General features: G+C 39.0%; 1 protein-coding gene across 1 annotated transcript in view; it reads left to right on the top strand.

Annotated features, from left to right (window-relative positions):
• The window catches only part of LOC145467669 (uncharacterized), a 117,615-nt gene extending 100,628 nt beyond the window's left edge, over positions 1–16,987 (top strand). Inside the window, exons 15-16 of the mRNA XM_081451270.1 lie at positions 9,838–9,930; positions 16,599–16,987. Coding sequence (XP_081307396.1) covers positions 9,838–9,930; positions 16,599–16,694 — 189 coding nt within the window. The 3' untranslated portion in view covers positions 16,695–16,987. The remainder of the gene's footprint in view (positions 1–9,837; positions 9,931–16,598) is intronic.
• The last annotated feature ends 1,004 nt before the right edge of the window (positions 16,988–17,991 follow it).

Below are 17,991 nucleotides of genomic sequence, written 5' to 3'. Positions count from 1 at the left end.
TGTCAAAAAACCAAAAATCCCCATTTGCAACCTCTAAAGTGAGACAAAAAGTCCTACTTGGAACAGACATAGTTCCCATACTGTCTCACTCCCATCATTAGATTGGGTGGGGTAGATGGTTTCAAGAACACTACTTCAATATTTCCAGAGATATCGTTTATTTAGTATTTTCCACTTTTTAGTTGCTAACAATATGATGTCATCACTGATCTAATTTGTATAATAGAAAAACGTCAATATCTCTAAAATGAAAAACAATATTTCAAAAAGAAAAACGCCATTGTTCTGTATTTTGAAAGGCCTTTCAAATAAGCAGAAATTATTTTTCGTGTCATATATGCACAAGAAACGGAAAGACAAACACTGCCTTTTGGTAAATGGTTTCTTGACAAAGGCACATGTGTTAAAGAAAAAACAATGAAGAAAAGGAAAAAGAATCATGAGCCGTTCTCCAAATGGTACACAGAAGTCACAGCTTCTCCTTTGTTTTCTGGTTTATTCACCACACAACAACTCACTGAAAAGGACTTATAACTCACAATAAACTCTAGAAAATTCTCTCTCTACCCGCTATTTTGTCATGTCCCAAATATCTGATCCTGCTCTCACGTGTTCATGTGTCACAAACTAAGAGGATGGGGGTCGATCAAAACTCTGGTACATAACTCCCCTAAAAATTGTAGATCTCAATTTTTACAATCAAATGCAGCTTGAAAATAATCCGATTTACTTAACGACAGTCCAGTTTACGTCAAGACAGTTCAGTTCCTCAATCGTCTTCTGCTTGCAATGGTTCTGCAATTCTCTGAGCAGCTTTTCGAGCTGCAGTTTGTCTTGGTCTCTGACTACTTAGGTCAATTCGTTCTTTCCTCCCCTCTTGATGCTGCACAATAGTTTCTACCCTCTTATTTCCAGGGGACAAACTAGCTGGAGTGGTCGCTCAGTGGTGTGTCCTTTATGTGACAACGTTACTCCTCTAACGACCTCATCTTTTCGTTCGATAAGGTGCACCACTTTTCCCTTTTTCTACTCCCCACGGTTCTTTTCATCTCCAGCAATAAGTATAACCTCTCCAACTTTAGGTGTACCTCCTCTCTCCTTGTTAAGCCTGTGGTTGTCCATTAAGCCGCACTCGTACTCCCTTTTCCAGCGTTTCCATTCATGGGCCTTAGCATCTTCTAATCGCTTAGTCATCCTTGTTAGCTTCTCTGTCTGAGCCTTCAGTGTCATCCACTGGATACACATCTCGTCCCCACAGGATCATGTTCGGGGTAAGCACTTCCTCCTCTCCTCCCTCCGCTTCGACATATGTTGGGGGGCTATTCTGATTTCTTCCAACATCCATGACGACTGATTCAAATGCCTCATAGGAAAAATGACTTGTGACCTCCCTTAGGTCTTGTGTAGGGTTTCCTCGATCTCCTTAATCAACCTCTCATAGAATCCTCCACACGAGGGTAACTTTGCGAGGTTAAACTGCCAACAAATGTTCTCACATGCCCAGGTATGTCAGCAGCATATGAGAACCAGGCTTAACTCTCTTTATCTGTGTCTTCTGTGCTGTTCAGCCTTGGCAGTACCTAGCGTATGATTCACACCACCCTCAGTCAGTAAAGCGCGGTATTGTGAAGTGTCTGTACGACCGGGCTAAACGTCTCGTGACCAAACCATCAGTAATCGCTGGAGAGAAGAAACATCCGTCATCTGTACTTGTTTCTAACGGATATCCCTCCTCTTTTGTAGGTAAATTTTACGTAAATGACGCCATTATTTTAACAAAAAACGCTTTATCTTCATGACTTTATCTAAATGACACCATTATTTTAACAAAAAACGCTTTATCTTCATGGCTTTATCTTCATGATCACAAAGGCACGAACAACCCCAAGAAGAGAACCTGTCGCGGAATTTAAATCCACTGCCGTTTTAACTTTATCTCCAAGGAGTTTCGGAGTCTCTCCGCTGCTGCCTAGAACAACAAGGCATTCGCACTGTCTTTAAGTCCGACATGACACTTCGGTCACACTTAGTGCGACCAAAGGACACCGTCAACCCGGCTAAACAAGATGGTGTTGTCTACAGGATTCCCTGTGAGTGCGGCAAAGTCTACATCAGGGAAACAGGGATATACGACTCACACGTACCCAGACCTCCTCCGTTTCTGAACACACCCACGAAACCGGCCACTATCCTATCTGGAATGAGGTCAAGTTTATTGATTGAGATCCTCACTGGTACACACGTAAGATCAAGGAAGCTATTCACATAAGACTTCACCCTAATAACATTAACAGGGATAGTGGAATTGAAATTCCTGAAGCATGGATACCCACGATCAAGAAACACAACAACAGGAGAACGGTACAACAGTGGACCACTGAGGGAACAGCTACTCACCAGAACAATGGAACAATAGGAGGATCGAAATGCACCAATCACAGCCGACCTTTGTGATATAAATGATGGTGTTCAATCAGTCGACCTTATCACCTGAAGAAGACTAGCAGTAAGCAGTCGAAACATCGCGATCTACATCTCAAGTGACTACATCGTGAGACAAACGATAATACACTTTATTATTGCATCTACCACGATGAATAACAACAACCTTTTCCTCGACATTTAAAGACATTTTACCGTGGGAAACTCTAGACAGGGAAGCAAATAGGTGAAAAATAGCCAAAAAATGGTTATCTTTACGATTGGTTGTTGCCATGGCAACAGTCTGCGACTCACTCATATGAACAAAAAAGAAACCGCAAGTGTGTTGCTAATCTTCACTGGGAATGTCAGGAGCTTAAACCAAAAGTTGAAACAAATAGTTCATTTTTAGTTCTTCATCCTTCTACTGTTGTAGATACTGTTAATACCGTAGGAAGCCACCTTAAGACAACCAAGAGCTGGCTGTAAGCAAGCACTGGACATTACTCCGATTCTATAAATCACATTTGACCAAACAAAATGATCTTGCCGTTTTTGACTACAGCACTACAGCACTACAGCACTACAGCACTTTTACATGTACTGTAAAACGTGTAGGCAGGTCTGAGTAACAAACAGTTTCTTAACGCTGGACTGTTTCATTTTGGAAAAAAAGCTTGTTTGGAAGCTAGACTGACCTCACATCATAAGTAGTTCCTTAATGAGCAACGCCTCATAACTCCCTGTCATGATTTATTTTCTAAGTTAAGTGGCTAAAGGCCACTGTTGTTGTCATAAGGGGCCACTGCTGCTGTTGTAAGGGACCATTCATTTTTAGTGCAGAGAGCATTATTGCTGGTTTACACTGTCACGCAAACAAAACTAAAAACTGTAACCATTCAATAAATTAAGTCAAGAATCTAAGATATGATACATGATTGATATATAAACAACCTCGCGTAGATTTAGGTCTGTGCAGCTTTTCATTCGCACGTTATTCAGAAAAGTGTTGCACCCAAATTTATAGAGCTTTGTATGGAGATGCCATGTTGGTGTTCGTCCGAGGGGCTTTAACATGGCGGCTGTAAAATAACAGAAACATCTGTGATTGAGTTTTACTATTGAAACGAAAAATTAGTACTCTAGAGTAACGACACATTGAAATTAATAATTTTTTTAGTGCAGGAACCGTCCAGTTAGCAAAAACTTGAGCATTAACTCTCCTTTTGACTAACGGACCGCCATTCTAATGTCACACAATGTAGAAACTTGGAAATTTAAATGTCCTCTAAACAAAATAAGGGACCCTGTTGAGCTTAAACGTTGTAAAATGTCTGTTTCTTAAAGGGTCTTCTATCTGACTAAACTAAAACTTTGGAGTAAAAAAGGTAAAGTCTGCATGCAAGCCAAGTGGCCCATCAGGCCGGAGCTTATCCTGGTTTCTGTAGCACAAAGCAACTAGGAGTATTTCTACTCCCCCCTGGATGGGATGCTAGCCCATCGCAGGGTTACCCCCAGCATTTAGTTCGCCAGTACCCATTTATACACCTGGGTGGAGAGAGGCACTGTGAGAGTAAAGTGTCTTGCCCAAGAATACAACACAATGTCCCCGGCCAGGGCTCGAACCCAGACCACTCAATCCGGAGACGAGCGCACTAACCATGAGGCCACGGCGCCTCCCAAAAACTTCGGAAGGATTGGTTATTCAATAGGCCATGATCGATATATCAATAATCTAACATAGTTCCGAGGCTTTCAGGACAAACTTCTATATTTGATGTTGTTTTCTTTGTATTCAAGTCTCTTTTGGGAATTGAGAGACAAACGAATTTACAATTTTGACCCGAAAGCCTCGGAGCCATGTTAGAAATATAGATTACTTCTTCACTGTGGCCTATTGGAATGGTTTCAGGGTTGACGTCCGCCGACTGCTATGGCAATAAGGCATTAATGTTAATGTTTGTTTGACGAAATAACTAATTAATTAATTAATTAATCAATTGATTTCACTTGATTAATAAGGCTTACAGCAAGGGGTGGGATAGGTAGATACTTGTGAGCACTACGTAAAACATGTTGTACCTACGTTACTTCTTCGATTACTTCACAAAGCTACATGTTTGTTTCAGAAAACCCCTTGCTCTTCTTATGGTACTTTTTGCTCTAGAACAAAGCCAATATTTGCTCTAACCACATTTGCAGATTAGTAAGCATTAGTGTCAATTATTATATGGCTAACTCCATGAGCGGGCAAGATGAGCCAAATTCTGCGCTGTGATTGGCTACCCGAGCGTGCAAGATGGAGCTATCTTGCCCGCTCGGGGTTACGTGCTGTGTCCCGCAAGAAAAATTTCTCAGAAGTGGAGGCCGGTTTACCAAAATGTTGTTTCGTAATTTGTGCCATGAAAGATGTTTTCCGTGACAGTTAAAGATTTCCTATGGTCTCTATAGCGATGGAATTGGAAAATGAGAAAACTGAAACCCCCACAATGACGAGAATGAAAACAAAGAAAACAAAAGTGTCGACGAGTTTCATGAATTTATTTTGCAACAAAACCCGGCAAACACTGTAAGCTTAAGCTTAAATAAAAACACAAAATGACATTAAGGCATGGAAGCAGTATTATTTCCAAGAAAACGAGAAAAAAGAACTGTGTGACATACCTGAGGGAGAACTGAATTCGCTGTTGTGCAAATGTTTATAAAATCGTGAAGAAATTAGACGGCACAGAGTACGAGCCTGTCAGTTTGACGTCTTTTCAATGAAGTCTTCAACGTTCCTTGAACAGAAAAGGTTCAAATGTGAATATTATTGAGGGAGACAACTTCAAACTCTCAAGATAAAGTTTTACAGTGTAAGTGCCAAACGCTGACAGCTTGTTGCAGAACATGGCTGAAGGAGACAAGCGTTTCGAGTGTGGTGAATCCGACAACCTTATAGCGCCATAGAACCGAGCAATAATTCTTCCAAGCGCCTATGGATCAGGAAAGCGACCAGCAGATGAAATGAGCATGTTTTGCTATTTTGGTTAAACCTTCTTTAGAACTTAAGTGCTGAAAATTGCACCCTGCAAGCAGAGCCTTTTCTTAAGGTACATATCCTTTGTACCGAGAAAAGACTCTGCACGAATCGTGTCAAGTTCTTATTGAGCATGCTCAGGGCGTTGCTAAGATACAGTTTCGAACCCAGGCCGTATCACCCTTCATGTAAAATGTAAACAGAGCGCAAAAAAGAGTCGTCGTGTAGAACTTGGAGGTTTTGCCTCCTACCCTTGGTTCGCAAACTCTAGTTGAAATTGAATAAGAACAGTTAAGGTGAAGAATGAAAAGGATTTGTGCTGCCTCTGTTGTGGGTTGAATGCCTAAATTTGTGCGGTGCTGGAAGTACGTACAACTTTATACTGCGGAGTCACGATGTCCTTGCCAAGAAGATCGCAAAAAAAAGTCGTCCGTCTTAGAGTTAGAATTGGAACAGTTTTGAAGCAAACACAACCTAAGCAATCCGGCAGGATAAAGTTGCAAAACCGAACTCTTATCAGCACGGGACGACAATAGTTGAAAGGACATTTGAATACAAATTTCCTTGTAATCAAGCACACACAAATCGTATGCGCACGTGAGTAGTTTCGTGTGCTATTTGTTAATGTGTCTTTTATCTAATTTCTATTCACCTTCATTGTAAATGTGTCACCTGAGCACCCTCCTGATCACCATTGTCGGATCAGCGAGCTATAGACAATTATACTAATTAATGTAAAGTTAAATTAAAGACACCAGAAATATAATGACAGTAATGTACAACCTGGAAGGGAGGTAGTTTGTTCTAAGCACCCATATTATAAGCGAAACCGAAATCTTTGATTTGCACGTACACTCCTAAGAGACATTGCACCTCCTGGCAATGCTAAACAAATTTGTTAAATGTGTTCTAATCATCCTCTTGACTTAATGTAAGCTGTCAAAAATAATACAAATTAATAGAATTATAATGAAAAGGGTTATCAAGATAAAACTTTCAGCAAAGTTTGCATGGCTTTGATCTCTTTTCTTGTAGGAAGTTTTATCTCGATCGTCCAAGCATAATTTTTTAACATTTCCTTTGGGCAAGCTCCGCAATCACACTGTTTACCACACACATCACAGCCCTTGTGCAGTATGGAAGGTTTTTGTATCTTCTCATTAAAAAACTGTTTCCACATGCCTTCATTTAACTTTGTTTTTAACAAATGCCCTCATTGTGGGATCACAGTCATACAAGTGGTATGCATTGTAAAACAATATGGACAAAACTTCAGAACCATCCCTTTCACCCCTTCCAACTGCTTGAAGGTAGGATTCCATGTTCTCTGGCACTCCAAAAATAACAACCCTTTCAGATATTGGGTATGTTAACTCCCGTTCCCAGGGCACTAGCTGTTATTACCAGGCAAGTATTTCCATTGTGAGACAGTAAATCAGTCCTGAAATAAACATTAAATTATCCTTGATGTCTTGAAGGGTCTTTGAGTGATACATAGTCCCTAATTTTACTTTTTCATGGAAGGAAGTGTTGAAAAGTGTCATAAATGTCACCATGTCACTGCTTTTAATGACTGGCAGAAAACTGTGATTTTTTCAGCATGCACATTGTTTACCATATCATTGATAAGCCAATTAAAGGTATCCTGTGGTTTGCTCATAAGGATGCATTCCTTTGGGGTGATCTGTCAGGTGACATCCTAATGGTTTTGACAGCTGTCATATTTAACATCTTATTAATTTTATTAATTTTTCCCCAAGTTTGTGCAGGCTGTCGCAGTCAGGCAAGCATTGGAACTTTCAGAATTGCTTTTACTGTATGTTGCCAACTATAGAATAGGCAGCCTGGAAGGGAACTTGGCCATGACTACCAGTCCAACTTAACCAGTGTGACATGAATATCACCATGTGAATGTCAATAAGTGATAATTAATCGGTAGTTAATGTTGATTCATTGTAGCAAACATTAAATAATGCCAAACTAATAATAAAAATGCTCAAAAGTATCCCTGAGTAACAATAAAAACAGCACAATATGCTTTCTAGTAAACTAGTTTATCTCTCAAACCAAAATGATATCATAATTAAATTATCAGGTATATACAATCATGATTCAATTTAATTCTTGGTTTTATTTAACGTTTTATTTAACTTATTTCAGGTTTGTGCATAATTATCCCTCACTGACACAAAGGAAAATAACACTGAAAAACAGTAAAGATGAGTATTACTCATGATCTGTAAGAGGCTGAAAAAAGAATGACAACTCACCAAATAACCATACAATGAGTTTCATCTAAAACAACGCCAAAAATATTTTCTTCGTTCAGATTTCATGAACCTTCTTAATGCTTTACTTGAAAACAACAAATCGCTGGGGTCGCCCTGTTTAAATTCCTCGAGCTTTAAACAATTCATACCGAAAACTTGGTAAGTTTGGCTTTGGTCTTCGATCAGCACAGTCAGTGGGCAGAGTGCTTTTGCAACTCTTTTGCGAACGGGAGCGAACATTAAGCATTAAGATTTTCCATGACCAGTGACCCTGGGTAAAGATACGAAAGTCCCCAGATGTGAAACACTTGATAGAAGCTGACTGATGTTTGCGTGTAAGCAGAGCATCGTCAAGCATTTTCGCACGATCTCCTTTCGCCGGTCCTTTCACCGCCATGTTTTTCTTGCATCCAGTGGGCTCAGTTTCGACCATCGGTTTCTCGTAAAAGTTGATGCTCGCACTCGAAAAACCAGTTTGACGACTGTAAACTGGAATGACTAGCCCGAGATTTGGGGCTACAGCGACTTCAAAGGCTAAAGCAGATTTGTGCAGAGCCTCTTTTTTCGTCTCCTGTCCACTCAAAAAAGCGATAAAAGAGGCTCTGCTCACAGGGTGTGAAAATTGAAGCCTTTTTGGGACATTTTTGAGGTTCAAAAAAATGCATCAAGTGGTTTCGTACATTCAGTAGTTAGACATCTACTCATCAAGAGTGTAAACCAATTAAATGCTTGTATTTCCGCATTCACCCAATCAGGATAAAGGTGCACACGCCATTGATTTTTGCGTGCAACTGGCTTCCCTTTCAGTCCTTGAAGATAAACAAGTACAAAGATCATTTTTGGGTGTTTTATCCCATATAATAAATCCTTTATTGACCAAGCTTGTTTGGTCAAGATGGCTGGATATTGGCCTCATTCTTTTTTGTGTGTGTTTATGGACCTCGACTTCATCTTGGTCCATAAACACACAAAAAAAGCCATCTTGACTTCACGCTTAGTCGACATCCCATATATACAAGCAAATCTCTCGTATGTTTTCGAGAAAGCAAGATTTTCGTGTTACGTACCTTTGCGAGGAAAACAAAAGTATCAAGTTACAAACGTGAAAAGTAAAATTGGCATGTTCGCTACTTCAATGTATTATTTAACTAGCAAGGTCAATACAAACCAGGAGTGAACATTAGGGGTTATATGGGAACTGTGTTATCTAGTACTGTGTTAGTACTATACATTGTGTTCTGCACTATCTGAGATTGTCTCACTAATTTACAAGTTAAGGAGGCTGGTGGAATTTATTGGGAGGCATGCCAAAAAATATGGCTTATACAAGGAGGCTGGCTGAAAACCATGGTGTTGAAAGGGGCGCCACTCAAAATATTACCCTATCTACGGCTGTCGCAATAGTGCAAAAGTTCTGCCAGAATGCCCAAAATAGCGTTCCTGGGGCTCTGAAAGTGGTGGCACAGTGGTCTCATGGTTAGTGCACTCAACTTTGGATCAAGCGGTCCGGGTTCGAGCCCTGGTGGGGGACATTGTGTTGTGTTCTTGGGCAAGACACTTTACTCTCACAGTGCCTCTCTCTACCCAGGTGTATAAATGGGCAGATAATCCAGGGGGGGGGGGTAGAAATACTCCTAGTCGCTTTATGTTATGGAAACCAGGATAAGCTCCACCTGGTGGGCCACTTGGCTTGTATGCAGACTTTACCTGGGGTTCAGAAAATTCAAAATTTTCCGGGGGACTATACCCCTTGACCCCCTATTTTGTTAAGTACCCTACAGCACAGCAGGAACTTAGCCCTTACATTTGGTTGCTAAATACAGCTCAACCTTCACGAATAACTTCCCTTTGACAAAACATAGGCAATGTCAGCTTTTTTGACATGCTATTGTCTGTTTGTACTTCAATATAGATATTGTTATGACAGCATCTATACTAGTGAAAAGCATTCTCACGTCAGCACTACAAAATGATTCTCTTTGCATCATTTCTTGCTGCATTAGTCATTACTTATTATGCAATAGACAAACCACGTCAGTTGCTTGGGAATTTGACAGGCAAAATTCATGTACGAGACCTAGAAAAAACGGTGAATACAGCTAACAGGGCCCTTTCTTCCTCTTCTAGTCACATTTCTCTGCTCGAGCAGTGGATGTTCCATCATACTACCCTCTACATATTGGTCACAGTAGTTCACGCACTGGAGGCTATCACCGAACTGTAAGTGTATTTGAATGTTCTGGAGACCAACCAATTGACTGACTGACTGACTGACCTAGTTTATCGTATCTGGATGAAATTGATGTTGTCTTTAGAACCCCAGTTAAAAAGCGCTTTTAATAGCGGAGCCCCATACCCATATAGGAAAGAAAAGAAAACCTATGAATTGATTTTCTTATGGTTATCATGGCTAGTAGTATTGCTCGCGGGCGCAGGCGCACGACGACGACGACGACAATGACGACGCAGTCGCACAAGATGGCGGTCATACTCCAGCTAAAAGGTTGACAGAAACATACAGCCTCCTTCTCATCCATGTTATGGTCACTTGACACCAGTCAAAACAGGTATCCGCTGACCAGTATCACGTGACCATATTGCAGGCTTAAGTTAAGAGCTCATTAAGAGATCGTGGGCTTATGTCAGATTAACTTTTAAACGAGGCTGGGTTGTTCTGAATAGTTCTTGTATACAAATGTTTTTCACTGCTTTTGTTTTGTATATTTTGAGATTATTCAAACTCAAAACAGAAGGCCAAACAGTATGCAGAAAACCTCACTGAAAAGTATATATATATCTTATTAGATGTTTTGGTGTGTAGTATCGCGGTATATTTTTGCGAGTGGTGTCGTTGTGTCGTACAATGAGTAAAAATATAAAGCGATACAACACACCAAAACATCTAATGAGAGATTTATTATCCAACTGCTGTAGTCAATAAAGAGGGAGGGTGTGACAGTTTTGCATGCGCACGCCAACCTTTACGGCAAACAGGTTTTCTACTGTACAAATAACTACAACATTGCTGTTTATTATATAAACACCTGTGAAATACCAGGATTTCTCCCTTTACTAAAAAATCATATCTTCATCGCGTTCAGTGAAGATATATATATCATTGGCCGGCTGGGAGGTCCGTATAGTGAAAAACTGTGACTGAGGTCTTGCCCGAGGTCACAGTTTTTCACTATACGGACCGACCTAAGCCGGACACTGATAACATGTTTATCTTTTTTTCTTGGGGTAAATTGGCTTACAAGTGGGTTTGTTTACGCAACGTTGAATTCGATTGAATTGGCTTACGCGCTGTCTACGAACTATTCGTAGAAAATCTAATGAGCGAAAGAGCGACGAACTAATATACTAGACAAACAAAGGTGTATTAAAGAACAGATTTATTTCGAACTACTTTGTTAGTTGCATTTAGTTCACGAGTTAAGTTCTCCAAAAGTGTTTTTCCAGTGTGAAATTTTGTGCAAAGATTGAAGTTGTACTACAAAAGTAATTTGTCAGTCTTTGCGAATCACTCGAAATCAGAGTTTTCCACCGTAAACTGAGTAGCAGGTAGCGAGGAAATTCGTTAAGTGTATTCCACAGAAATTCTCTCAAATACAGCAACAATCAGAGAGGTAAACTCGACTGATATTGACTCATTTTTCACTCAAAATTGTACAGAGAGAGACACACACAAGATTGCATGCCATTACAGCGCCAAGCTACAAACAGCCAAACAAACTCTTAGAACAAATCAAAGGCTCCTGTGAGCAGCTCATGGATGAATGTTTCCTTTTGCCTCTGTTTCAAAACGAGTCTTCGTGCGAAACTGTTCTCATAAAAATGAGTTAATGAACCTGTAGGCGAAGGTCATATGAATGGTTTTGTACTTAGACTCGTTTTGACACAGAGGCAAAAGGCAACTCAGAAATGGCCTATTGGATGATTGTAGAAAACGTAGTTGAATGAAAAGAGAAGAGGAATTGGTCATTGTAGAGTTATTCTTGGTACTGCAGTGGAAAACAGGAAAAGAAACATCAGTTGGTCAAATGTGATGGATAGGTTTTGATGTCCAAATATGGTTGTTTATTGACACCCTTTAGGTGGTTGAATTCGTTCTCTGGTAAAATTGTTTTATAATAAATAATTATTTATTACATGTTTGAAATAGATCTCAACAGCTAGAGCACAACGACAAAAATCAAGTTTAACACTGCTTTTATTAGGAACATTTTCTTTCTTTTTAAGTCCACTGAAATACTGACTACCATAATGTAGCACATAAAAGCTAAGAGGAGACATTGTAGCCAACAGTCTTCTATTCATGTACATGCAGATCAGATTATACATTTTTTTGGCTGAGTTATAAATAACATAATCTTAACAGCAGCAGGACACACATGTAGAAGTACAGCATGATAACAACCATTTTAAGAATTGAATGAAAATTCAACAGGTATAAGGTGAAACAGTTAAGATAGCTTATACTACAATAAACATTGCAAGATTTGTATTTAATTAATAGAGAGAGATTAACATATTCTATTTTTGTGTTCCTTTATGATGAAGTCTAGTATTTTCCTTTAATTGTCGACCTAATATAAACGACTGATGTTTCTCTACATGCATATGTTCATGTATATGAACATGATATGGAGCTGCTAATTTTAAGTTGAAGTTGCCTTTTTGTATTCCACTGTAAATCTGTAGGTTCTGGGTTAAGTTTTGACACATGCAGTGACATAAGGTGGATTTCACTTGTCAACATTCTTAACTTTAAGAAACCCTCGTGAACAAAGTTCCAAAGTGTTTCCGACTCTGTAATTACACTGTAAATCCTCAAATTAGCACCCAATCCCCCTTGATTAAGCGCCCCCCTCAAATAAGCGCCCCTTCGTCTTCTAAATTTGAAATAATCGCCCCAGGCACTAATTCAAGGATTTACAGTGTGCAGTTTGGAGAGCCATTTTATGTGCTTGTAGCCAATGTCTTTTGCAAAGAATGAGTTTCGACAGCTCAAGTGGCAGCTACATGTAACACACGTGTTGAAAGCATCTTATTCTCTTCCTAAGTAGGAGTATTCCACATCACCTGTAATTCTCAGATTAATTCCATGAAGTCTCAAGGGTGACTTGTGTTGTTAAAGCTGGTTTCTATGAAGTCTTCTGCTATTATTTTTGGCAGCTGATAAACATGTATAGCATCAGTAATGTTGTTGTTAATATTAACATTTGCTTACTGTCACTTGCATATTATAGTATACTGTAGTTGTTACCACAGTGTTCATCTGGGTTATTTGCATATGCACAATAGTACAACTTGCTTCACCTGCAATGCACAATAAAGATAATAGTCCCATATTTTAAAAGGGTATAAAAATGAATGCAGAAAAATTACACATGTAAATCTTTAATTTGCTGCCCTGTCCCCTCCCCCCGTACCCAACCCCAATAAAAATAGGCTTCTTACCTAAATGTGGTGTCCAAGTGATATTTCTTGCTTTTCTGGAAAGGGTTTAAGAAAGAAAATGTCAGTTATAAATGGCATGCCTTCCTTCAAGAAACATTGGAGCTAAAATAATTCCTTTAACCTGAAAAATTTATTGTTATATACAGCATCTCCAAATTCTGGTAGAGTTGCATGTAATTTTGAAACTCTGTGAGGACTAGGAATTAAGGAACATAAAAAGCACAGGAAATTCAAACCATTCTTTGGTTCTGCAAATAAATGTTCTGACTTTTTTCTATATGTGATTCAAATAGTTGCTTGATACATTTAGATACTTATTTGGTATGTAAAGTTTCATCTTCAGCTAAATTAATTATAATGATCTCACATGATATACAGGGAATTTTTTTCCACAAATATTCAAACAGCTTTCATGGAAATTTATATAAATGGGGTGATGATCACCTGCTGATTGTGCACATTTGTGGTACATGATCTATCTGTATACGGTAATCAGTAGTATACTGGTTCATCAACTGAGTGTATCCTTTGTCTGTTGTAAGATATTTCATCAGAGCCTTTTGTTCTGTATTTGCTTCCATTAGATCAATATTGAAATCCCCAAGCAGTACAGTTGGAATTGTAGGTTCTATTAATACTGAGTTGTGAAGATGAGTAAGAGCATGAATTAACTGAGAAATTGTAACTTAAGTTTTCGATAGATACCCGATAGATACCAATGACATGAATATTTGGAATTGGTTGGGTTAAAACCATAACAGTAAATTTTAAATTATTAAAGTTACATCTGTATGGAATTTGGTACAATTCAAAACATTTAAAGGTACACACCAGTTCCATAGCAAGTTTTTATGTTAGACTGACTAAAGTCTTAGTCATTTCTGTAAAGCGTAAATTCACGAAGCTGATATGCATCATCTCTATCTGACAAGCAAAGTTTTGATTCAACAAGAATATTGACATTAGCTTTTTGAATGTTGTAATCACTTCGCACATCACCTATGTGCAGGTGTAGCCAGAGGTGGAGAGATCCAACATTCTGAAGCAAGATTGTTGTCGGTCTGTAACACTGCAAAAGGCACAAGGCTTGCTTGCATTCTTAGTCTGCTCATTTCACTTTTAACTTTCACTAATCTTTACTGTGAACTCGAAGTAAGCTTCTTCAAAGCTAAACGAGGCTGAATATATACGTATACACGACAGACATGTTATCAGCATTTCCAGTACAAACTACATCCATAGTACTGATCGATAGTATAAATCGCCGACAGACAGAAATCAACTCTGTAAAGACAACATCTAACAATGACACAAAATGGCGAACGTCAGCTCTTTTGTGTTTAGAAAACCATGTGCTTTGTCAGATGACTACTTTCGGAATCGAGCAGTTTCCGAACGAAAGAATCTAATATTAATAGTACGCAAAAGTGCTCTTGTAGACATAGTTTTTAAAGAAAAAAACGATACAACAGGAAGGCTCACCTAAGCTTCCAGATAACACGGCATTCATTTCATTCCTCCGGGTGACATTAAGACATTTTTAAACGATTCCGTCGATTTGTCCACGGACCACGGTCGATAGACATTGTAGCCTTCAAGATTTCGATGCAAGGATCGTCGCTTACAGGATTTCATTGTCGATTTGTCGTAGCAAGTGTTCCTTAGCGTAAAAACTTTCCATTTTTCAAGCCAAGAAGGAATCCCTGTTTACAGATCGAAAAAAAACCATCTTCGACCTCCGTGCCGTGTTACGCCATGTTGGACAAAAATTTACGCCTTTGTAGTTCCCCCATAAAACCAGTCAAACATATGCCCAGAAGTCCTCGAGACAAAAACAATACTTAGCAGGGAAGGTAGGAGAAAAATGTTTAATCCGGATTTAATGAATAAATTAATCAGAATCGAGTGAGTGAGTGAGTGCCATTGGACTGCCTACTAAGCTCATGGATGACGTAAATTACGTCATCCATGAGCAAAAACTCAATTGAATTTACTTAGTGACTTTCCTTGCTATTTAAAGGTGAATAGAGATAAACTTGCGTTGATTAATCGTCGATGGAAGTGTAAAAAGGGTGAAAGATTGACGATCACCGCTGATTCGTTCACGAAAATAGATCAACGCGACGGATTCCGCCCGCTGTGGCGGTCCGGATGAGAAAATTCCGCCCGCTCACGAGCTGAGAAAAAGATAAACTATTTTTATCTTTTACACTGTGAAGATATTCCTTTTTGATAACATATTTCTTTTGTCCCTTTAACTACACTTAAATTTGTTGATGTATGATCGAAACATCTTCGGATCTTCTTCGGTCGTCTTCGGCAATCTTCGGAAAATGTTCGGAAGCGTTCGTCTGACCTTCGGATTAATTTTGGAAAATCTTCGGAAAGAGGTCGGAAATCTTCGGAAAGTCGTCAAAAACGTCGTCATTAGTATGTTTATATAATAAACAAAATATTACATGCTTGTGGATACGAATTTTATCTCGTGTGCAACTCAGTATCTCACTCGTTCGCGCAGATATCGAGTTGAACACTCTAAAATAGAATTCGTATCCACGCGCGGGTATGTAATATCCTCTATATATTTGTACAGTTATTTGGACGGTATTCGCTGCAGTGGATAATAAAACGCTATAACGGCCACCCTCGAGACTTGAGGAACTGGCCGCTTAATACAGGATCACCAAAATTACTCACTGGGCATGGTGTAATGTCAGTTTTAGTAGAGTATCTACAAAAACACTTCATGCAAGGAAACAATAGGACAATCAACACTCTTTGAAACGATCAATGCTTTAAGCAATGTTCAGTGCCAACTTGTAACTTAACGGTATAAATATACGTAACAGTGTCTAAGAGTAGTGTGCAATAAATTGTCCTCTACGCTTCTACAGTATACAGAATTGTATTTCTATGACTTACAGTTCACAACAAAATGTCTCTTTCCATCATTTCATAGTTGTTACGTTCAGGGTGGCCGCTTAATACAGGTAAAAACAACAAAAAAAGACAAACATAGGACTGCTAACAGGGTGGCCGCCTAATGCAGGTAACAAATACAGCGATTTTTTGAGCGAAAAATCGGCACTTCGAAAACTGGCCGCTTAACAGGGCCGTTATACACGGGTTCGGCTTTATAATATAAATAGTACGACTGTATATAGCTGCCAAAGTTTTCGATGCGTTGCATTTTAAATCCAAAATGTGGAGAAAGCCGCTAGATTAATAGTCCGGACAATGTTCAAACTAACAATTCTTCACTCCCACTTGCTTATTTGGCAGTGGAATGGTCGTAACTTTGACAAGTTATTTTATGTCACTAAAAGCCCTCCTGCTCGGATGTCACAATTTTTTTGTGTGCTGCTTTTGCCGATGTAACTGATAAGAATTCGAATATTAACACGAATGCCATGTTGCCATTTCAGGTTGATCCTTATGCAGCAGCTTGTGACGAATTCCTTCGAAGAACTCAGACTGATCGTGGCAGCAGCAGCAGCCGATATCGAAGTAGACGAAGATAGCCGAACATTTAAATAACCTCCTTTGTAAATTGTTTTCAGCAACTTGATTTATTTAACCATGTTCAGCAAGACTTATGATAACTATTCTTACTTTTCAAACATGGTTTAGAATTGTATTGCTTTATCATTTATAGTAATTTTTATTGGTGGCAACACCTACAAAGTAACAAACGCGCTGTTATTATGTAGCTTTCACTTGTTAGCTGTAGTTAAACCCTCTTAATTCCTTTTCTTAGATGTCCCAGGAACGTACGGTTAAGCAAGTCATTAAAAGTGATGCATATGATGTCTTTGTTATGATTGTTTTTATCGAGTGCCGCTAAACGTAGTAAAGTGATGTGATACTGGAGATGTTAAAATGGAAAAGTGTCACTAACCTCATTTTTTTAGCACATTTCCCGCAATTTTTGGAAGTAATAATTAACTTACTTTTTGTCAAATGGGACCAAATCCACGTTTCTAAAACTGTGTTTCTAAAGCAATTGGAAGGTGTGAAACGAAAATGGTCATTTTTCGTCCGTGTTTGCTCAAAAGTGCAGGCTTAGTGTATGGTATTCAGTTACACTCTGAGACTTGTCTGAGTTGAGATGCATTTTCAATTATTAATAACAGCGCGCGCAAAAAAAAAAAACGAATTAAATTGGGAAAATAGTGTAATCAAAATGTCTTTAATATCTTACAATCATTTACTGATGCCTACATAGTTTAGTCAAGTTCTACATTTTGATGCACCAAACATTTTTCAATACACATTAATCCACTTGTTTGCCTATTTGGACTTGCACAATAGCTAAACCTTTTCTTTTTAAGCGATGAAGTAGTCGTCGCTTATTGCTGGCAGGGAGCATTCTTTTGGATAAGTGACTTTGCACTTTTTTCGCGCTGCGCTTATGTCGCACGATTTACCCCTCTGTGGAAACGAAATGCACTCTGCGATCTAGTAAATAAGACGGACACAACAAAAATTCGCCATCTTTGGTTTCGGGGAGTAAGAAACTTTTCCTTTGCAGCCGACCTTTGGAGTTTGTAGAATCCGCGGAGTGCCTTTATTTTCAGATTTTAAACGGAAATATTGTTGAAGTAGAACTTGAATTGAAGAACAGCATTGAAGAAGTTCGCTATGAAACCAGTTGAGATAGCAGAAAGCAACGGAGAACAGTGTAACGAAAAGGTAAGCTACCCTGAAGGTTTTGTCTTGATCAGAATCGGTTTATGTTGCTTGGATAATACAGAACGCCGGTAGGGTTACACAACATTCATTTGAAAGCCAAAGAATACTTAAATTGTGCAAGAGGGA

Source organism: Orbicella franksi, chromosome 14 (assembly GCF_964199315.1).
Source record: "Orbicella franksi chromosome 14, jaOrbFran1.1, whole genome shotgun sequence".
Taxonomy (NCBI): domain Eukaryota; kingdom Metazoa; phylum Cnidaria; class Anthozoa; order Scleractinia; family Merulinidae; genus Orbicella; species Orbicella franksi.
Note: the sequence above shows the minus strand (reverse complement) of the source record. Positions and strands in the feature narration are given on the sequence as shown.